The 19783-nt window shown below is 39.5% G+C and overlaps 1 protein-coding gene across 3 annotated transcripts in view; it reads right to left on the bottom strand.

Moving 5' to 3' along the window:
- EPHA3 (EPH receptor A3) overlaps positions 1 to 19783 on the bottom strand; it is a 234614-nt gene that overhangs the window by 52181 nt on the left and 162650 nt on the right. For 2 of the 3 annotated variants that reach the window (XM_030020257.2, XM_030020259.1), the window contains exons 6-7: positions 8976 to 9100; positions 2117 to 2279 (exon numbers count right to left, since the gene is read on the bottom strand). In XM_030020257.2, coding sequence (XP_029876117.1) covers positions 2117 to 2279; positions 8976 to 9100 — 288 coding nt within the window. The remainder of the gene's footprint in view (positions 1 to 2116; positions 2280 to 8975; positions 9101 to 19783) is intronic. The other variant, XM_030020258.2, reaches the window with a different exon arrangement.

Raw genomic sequence — 19783 nt, 5'->3', positions numbered from 1 at the left:
TTACAGTAACTGCTGTTAAACTGATACTTATATATAAAAATATATGTAAATACAAACATACATACCATGACATACATATTATTTGTCATGGTCAGTAAGGAATTCTTCCTTGGCAAGAAATCCCAGCCAGTCAGTAATCATCACCCTTACTCTCACTTCTGTATGATGGCAAGTGCTTTAATGAATTCAGCTTCCCAGTTAAGCTTGACAGTATCCCCGTGAAGGTTGTGAAAAGCAGGACACACAGAAGCAGATAGAAGGACTATCCATGGTTAATCAATGTCTATAGGAAAAAGAAGGGCTATTTTCTGCCTTATGTTGGATGCTTCCTTGTGGTCCCTAAGCATGGAGCTTTGGTGCACTAGACTGCTATACTACGACAGGACACCTTTAGACCTCAGGTGTTGTGAACAATCTTCAGCAGACATCTGTTGAACTTCACTAAGCACAGTAGAATTAGGCTCCTCAGCACTACGCTTCAAGTTAGCTGTCCAAACTGAGCTGAAAGCTAGCGCTCCTACTCTCCACAAATTAGAAAGTTTGTGTACATGCCTGCTTGGAGTCACACCATTCCCCTTGGGAAGAAGCCTCTGCCTATTACAGACCTACAATTGCACTCGCGTAGTTATGGTAACTTGGCAATAGAACAAAGTTATGTGATTTGTTCTCTGTATAACTTGTATGCTCGTTGTTGAGATGTGCACCACTGTCTCCTGTCACCTTCCACACTTTTGGACAGCTACTTTTTTCTTTTTTCTTTGACAATACTTTGCAGACAAAACTCATTAACCTCTAAATTATTAAATTTGTTATCACTCCAACTGTTTTTTTCTCCTTGCTGTACTTGTTTGTCCTGTCTTTAGTTGGAGTTTCATCCAGTATGCCAAAGCTGCATGTCACCACAACAGCGATTTATAACTATTTTTTTAAACAAGAAGCTTGTTTGCTTTTCAGAATAAGAGCTGAGGTGGGGGAGGAAGGAGGAGGGATGAAGTACATAACATATCTCAAAAATACATGGATGCCAAGTGAAACACCATTTGGCTTGATGCTACTCTTTTTGGTTGAAAATTGGTTGCTTTTAGCAGAGCACTTCTTACACCATGGGTTCTCAAGCCTTATCATGAGTACAGGAATAAGCCTTATGGGAGAGTATCAGAATTATAGTCCTTAGTTGTGTTGTAACTCTGAACAGGAGATATGAGTCTCCTGTGAAAGCCCGACCTTCTAAAAAGCAAACTGTCTTTGATTATGCATCATCAGTCTACATCAGTAACTGGGTACCTAAGCAAAAGCTGACTTTTTGATGTATTAAGCCACTTTCAGCTTCTAGCAAAGAGAAGGTCTGACTTACTATATAGTACCAAGTGATGAGAATGTAACATTTAAGACTATGAGCTCTATTAAGAGTCTTTCTGATATAACAACAGAACTTGTAAAGAATACCTATAAGGTCATCAGTTAAATAATGTTATTACCTAGGCATTAGAGAAAAGAAAAAGGAGTGCCAGACCAGTAAATAACTTCCCCAAGGCCACCCAGAAACGTAGTGACAGAAGGGAGAAGGGACCCAAACAGCCTAACTCCCTGACCAGCTACTCAGCTGAATGACCATCCTTCCTGGCCTGTGCATATTAGTTTCATCTCAAGGCTACATAGGAGACATCAGCAATGCTCTGCAGTAGAGTGGAGAATTACACACTGACCCACAGGAATAATGGACCAATATAATATTAATTCTCTAGGAGCAGGGGTTTATAGTCCATAGGGTTCAGGTCACAAACTTGGAACAGCACAAGGCTGTGAATCTGTTTTTCTATCAAACTTCCTCCCTTGGCAGGAGCTCTGGTCTAGCAAGGAATCGATTCTGGCATGAGGCAGAGGTCGGGTAGGGAATGGAAGAAAATACCACCTGTGATAGTCACGGTATACTCTTTATAGCATGTTTCAAGTTTAATGATAAAATATAAAGTTATATAGCAATGCTACCCAGAAAGACACATCATAAATAGTTATGAGTTGCATTTACTAAACTAGAAAAGGCGTGAAAGCAGCCATTCAAATCAGTCAGAAACTGGGCACGATGTCAGTATAAACCATTTGAACAAATACATACAATCTGGACTGGTTTCAAATTCAAACTTGCGGCTGTTTGTCCCATATCCAGCTGCAGTTCGGGCTCGAATTTGGAAGACGTAGGTGGTATCAGGTTTGAGGCCGCTGATGGTAACATTGGTGCCTTTGGCTCTCAGAATAGTATAGCTTGTCTCTTGTTCCTGCTTTTGGGAAGAGAAATTATCAGATTAAAACCACACCCTAAAAAACAGAAACAAGAGGCGGTCAGTACAAAATTACTACAAATCACCTGGAGAGCACCGGTGTATTTTTTTAATATTTATAGCCTGACAAATGTTTGTACAGCCATTCATTTTCAATCAGCTAAAAACCTTTTGATTAGCAAGAAATCTAAATCGTTAGAGCTTCTATGGCCTTGTGCTGTAAATCAAATACTAGACATGCTGAGTATATGACATTTCATTATATGGCTTTGCATCATTTTGTCCATAGTCTGTAATACAAAAAAATGAGGATTAAAATGTTATTTAAAATCATAAACCAGATTTGCCTACTGCACTGAACTGGAAGTTGTAACAGGCCAGCTTAGACATTTTAGAACCCTGCAGAGCTATTGCAGGATTCAGTTTTTACTGCCTCGTGTTTTACAAGACAGCGTTTACCTTTGTAACAGTCAGAAAAGAAACTCCACTTAGGCTCTTCACCTCAGCTCTGCAAACAGGCGAATATAACTGGTTTTCTACTATGCTATAAAAACCATGAGACCGATGCGTCCATCCTCATTTGGGCAAAACCCCACTGAACTTGCTCCTGAATGAGTCTTGGGCTTTAGTAGCCAGAATGGAAATGTGTTTGCTCCTTACTGCTTTTTGCTAAAGACCAAGGTGTGTGTCCAGCACAGATAATACTCTCATGACCACACTCGGCTTAATAGTCACATATTTCTGACGTAACAACTTTTTATATAAAATAAGGAATGGACCATTTTATAATTTAGTAAGTTTGGATACACTTCACACTGTGTAAAAAGCTAATTCTGATAAAAGTATGTCTCAGTCCCACTGTAAGCACATAGCCTAAAAATTTAAGCATGCATTTGGAGCCTGAGGTATTGCTTATTTTACTAAAGCCATCCTGCACCAAGAGACCATTTTCGGCTTCCTAAAAATGGCAGCTGGAACTGCCTCAGAAAAACTCTTGGACAGCAGCCACACATGTGGGGAACTGTGAGAATCTCAGTTGTTTAGGTTCCTAACCATGAACTTTTTTATTCTGGAGGTGGTGGGGATTTCATATGCTGCCCTTTTGCTTTAAACACTCTGAAATATACTAAAACTATTGAGTTTTGCCTGGTTGAAAGCAGAAACTGAGTTAAATTAACGTATGTTTGATGCAAACAATCTCACCCAATTCCCACTATGTTTTATGGCACTGCATTAGCTTGCAAGGTACTGACATTTTAACTTTGAACGACACTAGAGTGCCAACGCACAAGTACAGAGGTTTGAAAATACTCAACGCATTCATTGTCAAAGCCACCTCACCTTCACGTGAAACGTTCAAGTGACTAGAGCTAGTTTAGCCTGTTTGCTCTGCAGTGCTGTCTGCAGTAAGAAAGTTAGGTTTATTCTAAGTTAGTAGGTTGACATCAGAAACTGTTCACTTTGGTGCTACAGAAGCCTAACTACCCTGTTCTTGGCAGTCTTTGATATAGAGAGAAACAGAAACATTTACACCATAGCTAAGGAAATTGCCAGAATCTCCACATAATATTCAACATCATGCATGTGAGTAACCACAGTGAAGGGTGAAAGACAGACAGACAGACAGAAAGAAAGAGCAGGCAGCTAAGCCTGTGCCTAAAGGTTATCATCCAGAATCAAAACCTCAAAGAGGGTGAGCCGGACCTAGGCTTCAAAGAATGACTATAAAAATATTTACGACGGCCCGTTTTCATCTCACACTAAGAATAAAAAGGAAACCAGCACTGTACCTCCTCATGGTTTCCCGATACTCCTCTGAAAAAGTTTTCTGTTATAAATTCAGGGGAGAAAACCTACAGGAAGACATTTCTAAAGAGCTAACAGGTTTGCATAAAATTATTTATTTTTGAACTAACAAAGGCCTAGTATTATAATTTGCAGGCTTTCCTTATCTCATCATTCAGTTGAATGTAGGCAACTATTTTAAATTCAAAGACATAATAATCTTGTCTTTAAGACATAAAATCTTTTGTGTATGCTATGACTGGACATTCATTTTGATCTCACTTCAGGCTGCTTTTATGAAATGCAAACATTTCCTTCCTGTGCAGATACATATGTGCAAGGGAAAATATAGTCATGGTCCTGTCTTTTAATAATCCGCAATGGAACTTGGAAAATAAACGTCTAAAACAATGGTATGGAGGATGTCATGGTATATTAGTTTATGGTAAGCTTTTTACACACATATTTTGTAAGTCATTTTTTATGTTACTAGTAATCAAATCAGTGAAACACCACATAAAAGCCCAAGTTTATCTTTCTTGGAGATGAAGTAAAACTTCAGAAACACAGCACTGTAGCTGCCATAAGCAGAAGGAATATACAAAAAGCAGAGTCAGTCTTTGCCAAGCAGAACTTTAATCAAACACTCTGTTCTATGATAAATAGGAGCTTGGATGCACAAAGCATATTCTTCCTGAATATTTCTGCATAGTTTACCAGACACAGTCTTTACTGCGAAGCAAATCCCACTACCTTTAGTGTCTCATTTGAAACGAGCTTTTATAATTTTAAACTATGTTTTACAAAAGGCATATTTTGGATACATTTAACATTTATAGTGGCAGTACTAGTGAGAGTCAACAGTATGTCCTTTTTCAGATAAGCACCGTTAAGTGTTTATATTGTATGAGGAAGAACATTTTCTCCATCAGCTGCATGTACACTTCAGAGGCCAAAACCAGACTACACATCTTCAGGAGGAACCCACAGTCCCGATACTGCTTCCCCTTATTGCCAGGTGTGAACTGTTCATCAATATGATAGTTCCTACAAACCTTGTGGAGTAAGTGTGGTCTACCCATCCTCAAAGCCAGAATAATAAGAGTTTAAAAGCAACTAAGTGCATTTGCATATAATTTACTTTTTCAGCCTCAGAAAGAGCACAAACTAGATATCATTATTTATTTGTTGGCTTTAACCAGTTTACTGAGCACACAACTTCAATGATGGAAAAGGCAAATCTGTTTTATTGAGACTGCAATTAAATTTCACTCATTGTCTGCAGCAGACTTCACCTTAATAAAGTGTGTGGGATTTACTTATCATAATTGTAAGCCACATATTTAAATGAAGCAATTAATAGTTTGTGTGTGGTATTTAGGAGACAGCTTTTTTTTGCATGACAAGATACTCCTTCCAGAAAACATAATTATGTGAGCAAGGACAAGGAGGAAACGAAGTATCTGCTTATGTAAGAAAAAAACCTGACTTTTGTTATATGTGCACTTCGACAGCTGAGACAGTTAAAAATCCAGCACAGCATTATATAGCTGGACTAAACTGGGGTGTCATTTGGTACCATTAACTTAACATAAAATGTTATGCCCTACCATAAAATAAATGCCTAGAAGTTCCATGCAGTATTCCTCTAGAAAGAGGATTTTATTTCTTTTAAATGTTTTGAATAAACAGTAACTGGGGCCTCAGAACCAGGCCCTATAGCTTTTTACAGAAAATACAATTCTATTCCAAACAGCGAGTCTGAAAAACTGTCACACTCAGTTCATGATGTTATGCATTAAAACCCCACAGGTTCAATCCAAAAAGTTAAAACAGTTTCCCAAAACTGTAGCTCCTAATCTCTCTAGAAACATCACACAAAGCTCAATTATCTCTCAGTTACACAAATGAAATCACTGGTGAAAAAAAACCTAAACAGGTTAATTAATTACCCTTGCAGAAAATAAATAGTTTCCACATACTTTATGCCAATAATGCATCAGAAAAACTACATGATATCATAATTTACATACAGGACATTCTATTTTTATTCCAAATCTATTCTAACATCCTGAATATCAGTACCATGCTGTTGCCCATAAATATCATGTATTCTTTGAAATTTATGAATAACTTAACATAGGAAAAAAAAAACCACCAAAAAACAAAAAACATTTGCATGGACAAGGTGTATGACAGAATTGGGCTGACCTGTATTACTCTATTAATGCTGTATTTATTAATTTCTAAGAGATTACAAAAGGTATGGAAGTAAAAACAAGCAGGAGGGAAAAGAATGGCTCAACATAAATCATCTACCAGCAATCAGGTACGACTTGTCAGGAGAGATACCCAGATTGCTAACTGTGAAGGGTTTATTTCCTAGCAGCTGCCACTTAACAGCAGTGGGTTTTTTGATGAGCACAACCAAGACAATTTCTGAAGCAGAAATTCAAATGGACTGCACCAGTTTAAAATGAAAGCTCTCTTTTCAAAAGAGGAGGGGAGAGGGGCTGCTTAGAGATCTCAGACTGAAAAGCAGCATCTTCCAAAAGCATTTGGAGAAGAAATGAAGAGTAACAGTCCAGCACGGGCTGCTCTGACCTCAGGTAAGTTTAACATGTACAGAGTAGTAGTTTTCAACCTTTTTCAATTTGCAGACCTAAAAAGGGCAATGGATTAAAGCCTCCTGACAACAGATTTGCTTTTCTTAGTTACCTTTCACAAACCCTGAGGAACAGGCTTCTGACTCCCCAAGGGGCTGCAAGACCACACATTAAAAACACTGGTGTCAGAAGGTTGTTTTTTAAAAACCTTTTGCTCTAAATGGTCTGGCTCCTATTGTCAAGCAGTTGGCTTTTTGGTTTAAGAAAGCTGACTGGTGCATATGAACTCTTGATCACAGACTTCAAAGGGAAGGAACACATGTGCAGGATCAGCCTCATAAGACTGGTTGTCTTATGAAGCTGTCTTATGACAACCAGTTGCTCTGTAAGGACTGGATATACTCGGTGGGAATAGCAGCTACAAGCTCAGTCTATGCATACGACAGTACTGGAAGGTGACAATTTTCTTGAATAAAGCAAGCCAATTTCAGTGATGATCAAAACACTGCAAAAAGACAAATACAGAAATAAAACTTCTCAGCTGTTCAATTAAAATGAACTAAATGCACACAGGTGGAAAAATTCTCTCCCTTTGGAGCAACTAAAACCAGAGAGATCGCCCTAATGCCACGACATGCAATGCAGCCGCGGCGTTACCTCCTGCACCCCACGGTACTTGCGCAGAGCCGCCCAGGCAAGGGCTTCCACGTGGGGGGACTGGAGGTGGAGCCGAGTCGGGGCTGCCGCTGCCCTTGGAAAACAAAGGTACGGCCAACGGCAGCAAGAGCAGCCAGGTAGGTCTCAAATGAAGCACAGGTTAATCATGCAGATAAATAACCTGGCCTGTGCAAAACAGGCTGCAGTTCTGGGATTCTTTCAGGTGTAGGCTCTTTGTGAGGTAAATAGCTCTTCCAAGCCTTACTAAAAGGCAGTATCTGTTTTCTTTCTTTAAAAACATTGGAAACAAGAGAGCCTAAATAATTCCTGCATCCCTTCAGTGCTGAGGATGTACAAATAAAAACAATCTGATGTGTGCGCCGCTTCTCTTTTACTTCTCAAGACCAGGATCTGGACTTGATCCTGTCCCCGTTGAAATAACAGAAAAAACCCAAAGTGAAGGTGTATAGACTACAGCTCTATAAGGTGAGACTGAACTGAAATGTTTAGGAAGCTTTCTTTTTCCCCTTTTATCAGTAGTACTATGTATGTTCATATTTTTACCAAGTTCTTTGAAAGTTCAAGTGCTCACCAAAAAAACCCCACCCAAAATCAGATGACATTAATTTGGGAGAAATCTTTTCAGAATACAGCTTCCCGATCCCCATTCTTCAGCTGCAGATCAGGCGTGGACTATGAATACCACATTGTCCCACTGGTAAGCTCCAGGAGAAAACTTTCTAAAGATTAACTGAATACCCGTGGAGCCTTTTTAACCGCAGCTTTGAAGTGGATATTGGCACTGCATCTTCCCTGGTACGTATGAAATATAAGCCTGATTTCTAGATATGAACAGCATCAGTAAATGTTAAATTAAATCATTATTTCTGACATTTTTGCAAAGTTTGTCAACTTCAGTAGCAATACATTCTATCACAAAGTCTCTCTCTCCAATCTAAAAATGGCTAATACTGCTCTTCACAATCTTCACAACAATTTACGGTCTTTTCAATTCTACCAGTAAGATTTACTAAAAAAACCCCATTCTGTTATGAAGATATTTTTTTTTTCCTAAATACAGATCTATATATGATGTAGAATGGCTGGAAATACAAGAAAATGTCAATATAAAGCAGAACCTATTTAATGGCAGATTTTCTTTGATTTGTAGTTATTTACATAAAATTTATGAAGAATTCAGTTATTCATGGAAAGTGGGAACTTTCATGGTGTAAACCAGTCACTAAAATGGATTGCCCATCTCTTTTCCAAATAATTTTTGTGTAAAAGGTGCTTGAGCCACAGGGAAGCACCAAAACATGGATGCTGGCAAATAAATGTATGAACACTGACAGCATAACAGAACTGAGTAAGAAGTAAACTGGACTCCAGGAAAGAAAAAAATAGTATTACAGCTTGTCTGCACTACTTTCTGTATTTGTTCTGATGTGTTTGGGGATGAACTTGGTAGACAACACAACAGTTTCACTTCATATTTTCATAATGTTCTCCTTACCAAAAATTGAACAGTTTCAACACTTGGTGTCATTGAGGCAGACAGTGAGTGAACAAGGGTGTCTCTGAATACTTAACATAGACAAGATGCAATAATTTCATTACAAACGTCCCCTTCAATCTTTCTTCCCACCTTTTCATAGTATTTGACCTCGTAGTCCAAGATGATCCCATTCGGATGTTCGGGTTCTTGCCAAGACAGAGACACGCTGTTCCTGGATGTTCTGTCTTTCCTTATGACTGTGATGGGGGATGGAGCTGTAAGGGGGATGGGGGGAGGAGGGAAGAGAGAAAAGTAAACTGAGTTTATCTCTGTTCCAATCCTTGGCAAAGAGTACTGTTTCCATTTAAAAGACTCATGAGCATAGGTCTGGACTTGTATCAACATTCAGCAGCTGGATTATAGTCCTAGTACACATGCCTTAAAGCATACTGGCCTCAAGGAAAATGAGCTGAGATTTTCTGTTAGACTGGCAGACCAGTGGCAAGACAGCAGATGGTTTCGATCTGCTACTACAGTGTAAGCAATGAAATACATTTGATATACTAAAATAGAGAACAAAATAACAGTACTACCTATTTTTTATAACGCTGAAGTATTATCATTACCAGACTCTGAAGAACTCCGATAACATTTTCATATGCAAGTGTAAAATGATGCTGGGATAGATTACGTACAAGGAGCTCCTGGTATCCACAACTAGTAATAACCATCGGCACACTGCAGAATACAGCCTCTTTTGTAACATTATTTGGTAAGCTATCCAGATACAAATTGCTCCCATATACTCTTCTCCTTTACCACATTTCTTTGAAAATGAAGTTTGAAGGAAAAAAACTAAACTGCAAAATAACCTCATTTCTGATCTGTATTAATCAGTTAGGCATGACAATTGATTGTATGCCACAGACTCACCCATCACCCAAAACTTGGAAGTACTATTAACGTACAGAAAAAAATCATAATTACCTAAGATTCTTGAACATCAGTTCAGCTTTAGACCACCCAGCTCTACATGTTGTTCCAAGACCAGGCCTATGTTTCCTGGACTCACTGAAAGCTATGCAATTTTTAAAATTATTTTTTCTGTTTCTTTTGGGTTGGCTTCCCACTCCAAATCCTTCTCTTACATGGCTTTGGCCAAAATTCATCAGATGATAGCTTACAGATCACACATTAAAGATTGTAACTGTCATTTTTAAAAAAATCTTTTACCAATAAACAGCCTTTTCTCTTAACATGTAAAAAAAATGTGTTTATAAGTTCAACATTGTGCTATCCTAATAAAAAGGCTCTAGCTGATCTAAACAATTTAATTACAGCCAAATCCTGTGAAGCTTTTACTGTCCATATAAAACTAGTTGCACTTTACAGGCATTACACATTTGCATGCATTAGCCAGTGCCCTTTCTGTTTGGGTTTTCATTCCTGCAAGAGAACTTTCAAAAGCCAGAATAAAAGAAGGTTTAGTTAAAATAAATTTTGGAAAATTTGTTCTGTGTTTGATTTTGCTAAACTTCCATCAAAACATACCTTCTAGTCTTGAGTCATAATCTAGATGTTGGCATCCTCCTTTAATTGAGTAGAACATCTAGAAAGCTACGTACACCCACACAAGCACATATGTATATATACACTTCCACATTCATTCTGGGCTGAAACACATCCTCTGAGCAGCATTTTCACATGTCACATGGTTCACAGTAGCTTTCTGAGAAGATTAAAAAATTGTAAAAATCCTTTTTTTTTTTTCCTCCCCCCCTCAGCAGGAAGAATTTATCCTGAATTTAAATTACTGAAATCAGATTTTGGAGGTTGGGGTTTTCTTTATTGTTGTTTGTGTTTGGGTTTATGGGGAAGTTTTTTTGTTTGGTTTTTTTTTTTTTTTTTTAATAAGTAGAATGGGAAACAGTCTCTTTCTGTTTTACTCAGACTCACCAGATCCAGGCTTGCTGAAGAACATTAGGGCAAGGTATACAGGACTGGTTTGTAATGAACATCCTTCAGTAATTCCACTTGAATTCCACCCAGGCACAAACCAGTGCTGGAGCCAAAATACAAAGTGGTTAGCTGGCTGGACTGCTCTACCGTAGCCAGCTCTATGTTAACTCATATACCCATGCTTGCTGCTTTTATGCTCTTGTAAGTCATTTTTATGTCTTCTTTTTAAGTCAAGCTGTTAATCTTTTTTTGTATGTGAATAGATTGCCAAGCCCAGTACCCCAGCTGGTAACGCTTCCCATTAAGGTAACATTAATACAGATTTTATGAATAATTAATATATGATTAACAGAAATGGCTTTTCCCCTAATAAATTATGGTAATTTGTGCTATAACACATTCTCAGGGCAGGCTGAAATAATCTTATATGCTCCAATACAGATGTGCTTTAAAAAAAAGCTTTCTTCTAACACAGTATTAATTATTTTGAGCTCATTTACACACATCTTTGCAGATGCTAGCAGTAACTTATCTCACAGCAGTTCATTAGAAAAGTGTCTGCTCCGCAGTTATCAATAACATTATAAAACATTCATATACCTTTTCTAATCCCTAGGGTTCCCAAAGCTGCTTAGAAATTATACATACAGAGCGTCTGGAAGAGACAGCATCCCACCTCAGGGGTAAATGGAGGGGAGGTGGATAATCATGGGGAACACAAAGTTTCGGGCACCTTTAATCCCACGCACAGAACACATCTGAGTTCTGCAACACAGTGCTGCATGCCAGGCCACTCCAACAGCTACTGAACCTCTGAGCTATGGAAATCATGTATTCCAAACCTGTTTAAATCACCATCTTATCCTAACTACGTGGATTACAAAAGTTACCTAGTTTTAAGGTATTAATCTTCAGCGCATAAAGGAACAGCGCCTTCAGATATTTCAGCGGTCAACCATTTATTTCTAGAGGATAAACCGCACTATTTATGCTCAGAGGGGAAGATATGTATTTGTAACAATTTTTAACACAGGATGTTAAAAATAAAGACTCAAAATCTAGGTATAGATTTAATAATGTTCCCACTATCTCTGTGCGTTCACAACGGACTTTACAAGCAACAGTTGACTTTGATCCGGCTCTATGTTTCTGCTGACAAAACAGAGCCCCGGCGAGGACGGCCCTCACAAGAACCTCTCCCAGCAGCTCCTCTCCCGGCACTACATCAGGCTTACAGCTCTCTGAAGCACAGGCGAGACCGAACTGCGCTGCTCCCGGGACGATTCCCGCACCGGGACCCTCCTTCTGCAAAAAGCGGAGAAGAGGGGAGCAAGGCTAAATCTTGAGGCGAGCATCCCCGACAGCCAGCCTTGCAGAGCCCCCGCGGACGGGGCAGAGAAAGGAGTCGGGGCGGTCTGCCCGGAGGGGCTGCCGTCCTACACCGCCTGCCGCAGCTCCAGCAGCAGCCCGGCTTTCCCCACACCGGAGTCCGCCGGAGGCCGGGAGATGGAGGTGGCCTGGCTCTTCTGCTGCGCCTGCTGCCCTGCACAACTGATGTCTCTCTCTCTATTTACTAAATTGTTTCTTTGCCTACGTCCAGAACCGACTCTTCTACTAACACACGGGATCGACTGATGAACACGCGCCACACTGCGGTTTGACCAGGATGAGGTACAATGGTTTGACCAAGATGAGATACAAGGAAAAAACTACCAGCACAGCACGTGGCATAACCTTTCTTTTCTGGTCTGCAAGATGCTGGACTGTTAAAGTTTTAAATCTTAATGCAATCTTTTTGTTTTTCTGCTATACCTGTTAGGTGGGTTTGAAAAGTGTTAGAAGTCCTTGAGCCCTAACTTAAGAAAACATCTTGTTCCGACGACTTCCAAGTTTACGCTTAAATCTACTGCAATCAGTGAATTTCAGATACAGTAAGGGTTAAGGTAACCTGCAAGTATGTATTGTCCTGCACAGGGACAGTCATATGACAACAGAGGTGCCTACGGCCCCAGCTCAGGCCCGGGGTGCAGTTGGGAGGAATAACTTGACATTTGGACCATGGAATTAATATCTTTTTGTATGCATCCCTAGACTACAATGTAATAAATCAAAACTTCTGAACTGTGTTCTAAATAGTGTCTAAGCAGAAGTCAGCCTTTATTTCCATTTTGTAGCACAACTAACCCTTCCTTCTCACCAGAGCAGCTCAGTTACTGTATTTCACTATTTACTTGGAAGAGTATGAAGATCCAGAAAAGAGAGAAACCACAGTTAAAGGACGTTAACATTATACACCATTAAACAACGAAGGCATCACCATGAGCAGCAATGCATATAGTCTTTAGTCTTCTGTATGAGGAAGAGAGAACCAAGAGCTTCCTGTTTCCTGAAAACCATTAAAGAACTATAATAGGATGAGACCAAATTAAAAATCAGGCTACAAAAAGGAAGAGAAGTACTTCATATTTAGAATAGCCACTTTTTCATTGCAGTTCCAGGATTTTCCTTTCTTAAATTAAAAGACAGTTAGATTGTGCAACAACAGAATTCTAGAACAGATATTTTAAATGTCTGCAGCTCCCACTGACAAAAAAAAATTTTCACTATGGGTTAGCAATTAATGACACATTGTGAAGCTTTTTAGGATAAATGGAAGTTTTAAAAATTATATTAAGGCATCAATAGCAACACAAAGTTAGGTTAAACTAATTTATCATTTAGAAAACATACATTTCAAGGTAAAACTTAAGGAGAGTGCTTTTTTAGACTAAAAAGTTGAATACACACCATTTCAGCCATTTTTTGATAAATCCTGTGGCTCGTATACATCTATGTGTTTACTTTTTTATTGGTGTTTTGATTAATGTATTAGTACTCTTAACTTTTTCACTAAATAAGAGTTGGGTTTTTTTATAATTAACTTTAGACTTGTGTGGCCATGCATTAAGAGGTTTAGTCTCAGTGGTCACGTGCAATGCATATAGAGGCATTTTTATGCATCAGATGGTTACTATTTGTCTGGTACTACAATCTAACTGGTTTATGGCTAGTTTAAGCAGTTAATATGAACATTCAAAACTCCCTAGAGTTACAAGGGGAAATGTACTTTGAGCGCTCAATGTTGTTAGGTAGCATTTGTGACAACTGGGAATGTGGATGTTGAAAAGGTAACAAATGCAATGATCCAGGGAGCTTAAACTCACAAGTGTAAAAACCTCCTCAGTCATGACTATTAAAGGTGCAAGCAAATAACATGAAGGATCTAGCAGAGACGACAATAAAACTCTGCTCAAATTGATTTCCCAGAGAAACTGACCCCAACAGATCATTTGTTTTCCTCCAGTTTAATAGCAGCTGTATATAAATCTCCTTATTGACTTTTTCCTTATTCCTTGATTATTGTTTTCATATGTGACTGGCTTACAGATGTATATATATACACTGGAAGAAAATTCCTTGTCCTGTGACAGGGAGAACTCAGTATTAACTTTGAGAAGCCATGTGTGTACAACTGCTGAAACATTTAGAGTCCTGTTGTTTCTTGCTTAGGTCTCTAGATCACAAATTAAATTTTAGGAAAGGATTTCATTCCAAAATGACCATGGCCTGCTCACTTCCAGCTTTTGCTTACAACCAGCTATCAGCATTGGAGAGTAAAATATTCCAAGCTGTACTGAAAGATGGTGCTCAAGAACATATCTGAGCCAGCAGAACTGACTGTATTACCCAAATTGCAACTTCCTCCGCACTGCTGAATAAATGGAAGGCTTGTTCCTTTTTCATTCTTCAGAAAACTGATGACTTTATTATCTAATCATAATACTGTCATCTGATATAATGTATAAATTTTCTTTAATGTCTATGATGCCCCTAGGAGGTAATGTGGAACAAGAGCAGTAAATAAAGATCATAATCTGAAAATTAAATCTGCAGCCTCTGACAGTAGGATCCACTGGGACCCAAACCTGTAAGTCTTAGAGGACCAGTGTCCAAACCACAAAGCTATCATACAAGTCAAAGTGGAAATACCAATGACTGAATGAACAAACTGATCTCTCGCTTAGAGGCAGTTTGTCTAGAAAACTGGAGTCACATCCACAGAGCCGGGATACAGGCGAGAACTTAAGCCAGTGCAAGCACTAGGTGCCCACGCACAGCTCGGTCTGGCACTGCTCATAACGCTGTACATACACATTTCACCCATGGAACGACAACCCGGCTTCTGGGGTTTTGTGAATCGGCCTTCCTACCTTTAGGTTTATCCAACCCTTCCACTACCAACCAGCATTCAATTTGTGACAGAGTCCTAGGTACTGACTCGCAAATCAGTATAATGACATCACATCTCCATGACATGATCACGTTAACATGCTGTCTGTAAGAACTGCTACGCTTGCCCTTGGATCCTTTGCATCTCCAACATCTAGTCTGTGGATTAAACATCCAAGGGATTTATTATAGAAGCCTGCTCACAGAAAGCAAGAGTTGCACTATTTTAAGCCTTCTCTGATTGCATTACTACTTACTTTCCCTGTTAAGTGCAGTGAAAGGCGCTGCCTCCCTCCAGGCGGTTGCGCTGAAGCAAGGCTGATCCCACAGGCACATTCCAAGAAGCCTCAGTCAGCGCTGGGTCCCCAGGTGCCTCCCAGGAGGCAGGAGGAGGAGGAGGAGGAAGCAGTTACACTTTAACAACGCTTTGGAAACCTGCTAAACCCTACACGCTCCTCTTCCAGATACAATTACCCACCTCTTCATTGTGCCTGCAGACACAGTCCTTTGCCCTTTAATCTCCAGGACACGTAGTTAAACTAGCACAGTACTTGTGTTTGTGCTCCTGCACCGTTTCCCTGAGCTGAAGCAGGCTCAATATATTTTTATGACTTGGGCTGTAAAATGTCATCTGATTCTGTAACATCATTAGGTGACTGTCAGCCAGAATGCAACGCACCTCCCCTGTCCTTTCATGTCACCAGGGACCCTAGCCACCCCAACAGCAAGTGGCCCGTGTCAGCATACAGGACCCTCACACCAGATCCAGGATGGATCCTAGAAGGATGCAATCACAAAGAAGTGGGCGAAAAGGTTCCCAGTTTCTGGGAGAGGGCTATCAAGATCTGGGCATTCACACACATCAAAACGTGGAAGGAAAGAAGTAGGACAAAACTTTAAGGACAAATAGAAGCAGGCTAACTCTGGATGAAAGCAAGCTGTCTGTGGGAGCTCTGTATGTTTCTCCCAGGAAAAGGACAAAACATTTTAAAGACTGACTTGTTCATGGTTATTTTAATGGATGATTGCCTGCATTACGGCAGAAGTACCCAAATGCATCTGGAAGCTGGCGGACTCCAGCCTGCGGACACAGACTCCAGAGCGGCTGTGGGCATTGCACAGGTGCCGTGAAGAAAAGGCGGCAGGGAACTGGAAAGGGGAAAACAAGAAGCTTCAGCAGGAATTGCACTAAAAGGCAGCTGCTTGATTTCGCTCTCAAATGGGGAGAAAGGCAACCCTCTGGGCAGCAGCTGTCACTGGACAAGTGATTAGCAGAGCTCATTTCTCACTCTTACAAATAAATGCTAAATTAAAAGCAAACTTCATTAAGTGTTGCACATTCATGCTCTCATTTCTCCCTCTTTTTATTAAAAAAGATAGCAAATGCCTTCCACAGAGCAAACAAAATGTTAGACTTGCTCATATGTTTAACACGTGTGTAATAAATCACGGAAACGCCATGTCCATTTGGGAATTATCAGGCTACACAAGGCACTCGCTTCAGAAACTGAAAATTATGGTGCCATGGCGTTCACAGCTGTTATTTCAGAGAGAAGACAAATGCCATATATGCTTTCATAAGGATTCAGCCCAAAGGTACTCATAACACAAATGTTATTCTTTCTGTTCTCTGTTTTAGATGGTGGGGTGGGAGCTTCACAACACTTTGTATTTTTCACTGAATGTGTTTAAGACCGTATCAGTTTAAAATAAACAGTTTTGCTTTCCCTTTCCCTTTCCCTTTGTTACATTACTTTATAAGACATTAGAGCCTCAGGCTTCCTGGTGTGAAGTTTTCAGAAAGAAGAATTTATTCACCATGCTCATAACATCAACTGTCAGGTGTTGAGTAGGCTTTCCCTTTCCGTGAAAGTTTAGTTATTACCTCAACCAGAGAAATTCCATTCATAATTTAAGAAGTATACTGAAGAAGCATCTCTAGAAATGCCATTATCCAAAACTGAAGATGACCATTGCCCTCAGGTAAGTAATTTATGATATAAAGTATTTCTCTCCTTTTAAGTAATCACCAAGAGCTCCTGAACCGGTCTGCCAGTAAGTTCCATCAGAGTCTTTTCAACCTCGTCAGAAAACACTGTGAAGGGAAACAGTATTTCTGAAACCTCTTGCCCTGACATTCTTTGGTAGTTTCACAGATGGCTTTGGACCAATGGCTTTTGCAAAGGTTAACCAGGACAGGAGAATCTCCGATGGAACAGACTTGAAAGGTGATCACATCTCCTTTCACTTTCTTTTGGATTTGGGGGTGATTGAACTTTTATTTTTGTTTGGTTTTAAACTGTTTCTTTACATATATAAGCATTGTTTACTAGAAAGAATGCTAGAATGAAAACTCTTTCATACGTATTCTGCTGTAGAATTAGACACTGCAAGAAAAGTCAAAAGAAGCAAAGAAATATAAGCTCCTTGAGGGATTTCTGGTGTCAAGCTTACAAATTCCAAGGACACTCACTTCGCAACTCTGGGAAGATGGCACTAGTGAGAAGAAGCAAAGTCTTTAATTTTCAGAACAAGGCTGGCTTCAGAGGGTACCTGTCTTCATGAGCAGGATGACACATCCACAGGCTCAGATCAGCTTATGTAGTTGGTCTGAGTAAAACCAAAGCTTCATGTATGTGAAGACTGTAGCATGCAGGGGTGCATAACTTTGAAACTATAATTTGGTTTTATATTAAAATGCTTTTAAAAAATAATTATTACATAGATAACTCCCATTGACAGGAACAGTCCCCAAACCCAAAGAAACAAGTAACATTTTTTTCCCAGCTGTCCCCAGCCTGCAAATTGTCTAGACAGAATAGCTTCAAGAAGCAAGGGAAGTTGATAGCTTTGTTCATGATCAAGAGGAACACGGACTATTTCCCTCAGTGATTACTGAGAATGCTAGCTCGGATAAGGGAAAGCGAGCCAGAAGTCTAAGGAATATTATTTAACTGAGCGCTAAGCACCCTGTTTACCTACATTGCTTTATTTTTACTGTTTTACCACACCAAGATATTAAATGAGAATCCACACGTAGCCTCACGTTAAAGACTGAAATAGAAGCAGTAGTGAAAACCATTATCCACTGATCGCTGAATACAAACTTCACTATGACCTCTGGAAAAGGTAGGTAAAAGCATTGGAAGTGAAAAACACTGGCTGAGCCACAAACTTCACCTGCGAACTTTCTCTAAGGTCACGAGCGTTCACATGAGGACTGTGTGCACACAGAAGAGACCAATGTATGTCACAGACTTTGAAGCCTCGGCAGAGCTTCCTTGACATTCAGGGGAAAAGGGATCAAAGGCTTTGCAGGCAGAACGTCTCTAGCTAGTAACAGGCTATGCATGGAGTGACATTGTTAAAACACTTCCCTTTTATATCCCTAAAGGAGGAGTTTTATTGAGTTAAAATGATCCTTGAATAGCCTCTGGGCTGAACTGTAAAACACATTTGAAAAGCGTAAAATCTTTATTTATGCCAGGAATGTTTGAAACTCAAAAGATAAATGTCATTCAAAAAACCAAGCATGTCCTAGGTATTCAGTACGTAATGGGGCACAGCTGTAATAACAGTCAGTGAACCAGAGACTCCCTACATCATGTCATTAGCTCACTTTTAATAAGTCTATCTTCTTGTCCTTTTTATAAGGACCATAGGGAAAGAAAGAAATATATCATGCACCAAACATCTGTGGCTTTCTCAAATTGTCTCTCTTAGAAGATAGATCTACTTAAGGGACCTGTCTTGGGATATAGATTGTAAAGTGCACACAACCCTTTCTAAATATGGATTTTATTTAAACAGGGAGCATTACACATTGTTTGTGAGTTGCTGAAGACAATGCCGTCTAGCTTAACAGAATAAAGGCTGAACGCATAAAATAGCATCACAGTTCCTGCAAGTAATCAAAGACATATATTGAAATAAAGCTTGGTGCTCAACTTGGTGTCGAATTTATTCCCTTGAAGCCACAGATTTCAGGCAAATAAAACTCTACTTCTGAGAAGGTTTTAACAACTTTTGCTGGGAGCTAAGTGAGTCTTTGCTTACAATGGCACTGAAAATTTTACTGATTCTTTCTCCATTTTAATGTTTATCCTCCAAGCTGAAACCACAGGATGGCTTGAAATTTTCAATCTCAATCTGCAAATGACACATGTAGATCAAGACATTACAAACCAGCTACGTCTACCCCTTAAGAGTCTCCTCCCAACAATCCTAATTTCTGTACCTAGTGGTCAGTTTTGTTCTCAAGCTTTTTTGAACAATTTTCATTCTGGCCCCTTGCAAAAACTCTGTAGCACCCTATCGGCTACCTCCTCCTTAAACAAACGTATCCCTTCTGTGTTTCAAAACAACAGCTAATACATTTAAGAAAGAGACAGGAGTGAAAATAAATTGGACTCAATGAATGTAACAGACTGGGCCATGTGTTTACACCAGAACAAAATATCTGGTTGATATGTTTTTATCACATTGTTATTCATTAATCCAGAAAAAAAATAAGAGAGAAAAATGGATTACGGAGTCAACTTCCAGACCTGATACTGCCACATGTAGGTGCACATGCACAGCTACTATTGCAGTCATCTGTTTTCCTACACCTCTTCATGCGTGGGTTAAATGATTAAGCAAGATGATTAAACAGGCTACATGAATTGTTCTGCTTTGTGGGTTTTAGAAATACAAAAGATAAAAGGAGGATACTCCTGATAATCAGACTA

The sequence above is a fragment of the Aquila chrysaetos genome, chromosome 7 (genome assembly GCF_900496995.4).
Source record: "Aquila chrysaetos chrysaetos chromosome 7, bAquChr1.4, whole genome shotgun sequence".
NCBI classification, from domain to species: domain Eukaryota; kingdom Metazoa; phylum Chordata; class Aves; order Accipitriformes; family Accipitridae; genus Aquila; species Aquila chrysaetos.
The sequence above is the reverse complement of the archived record's forward strand: the minus strand, read 5'-3'. Positions and strand labels throughout refer to the sequence as shown.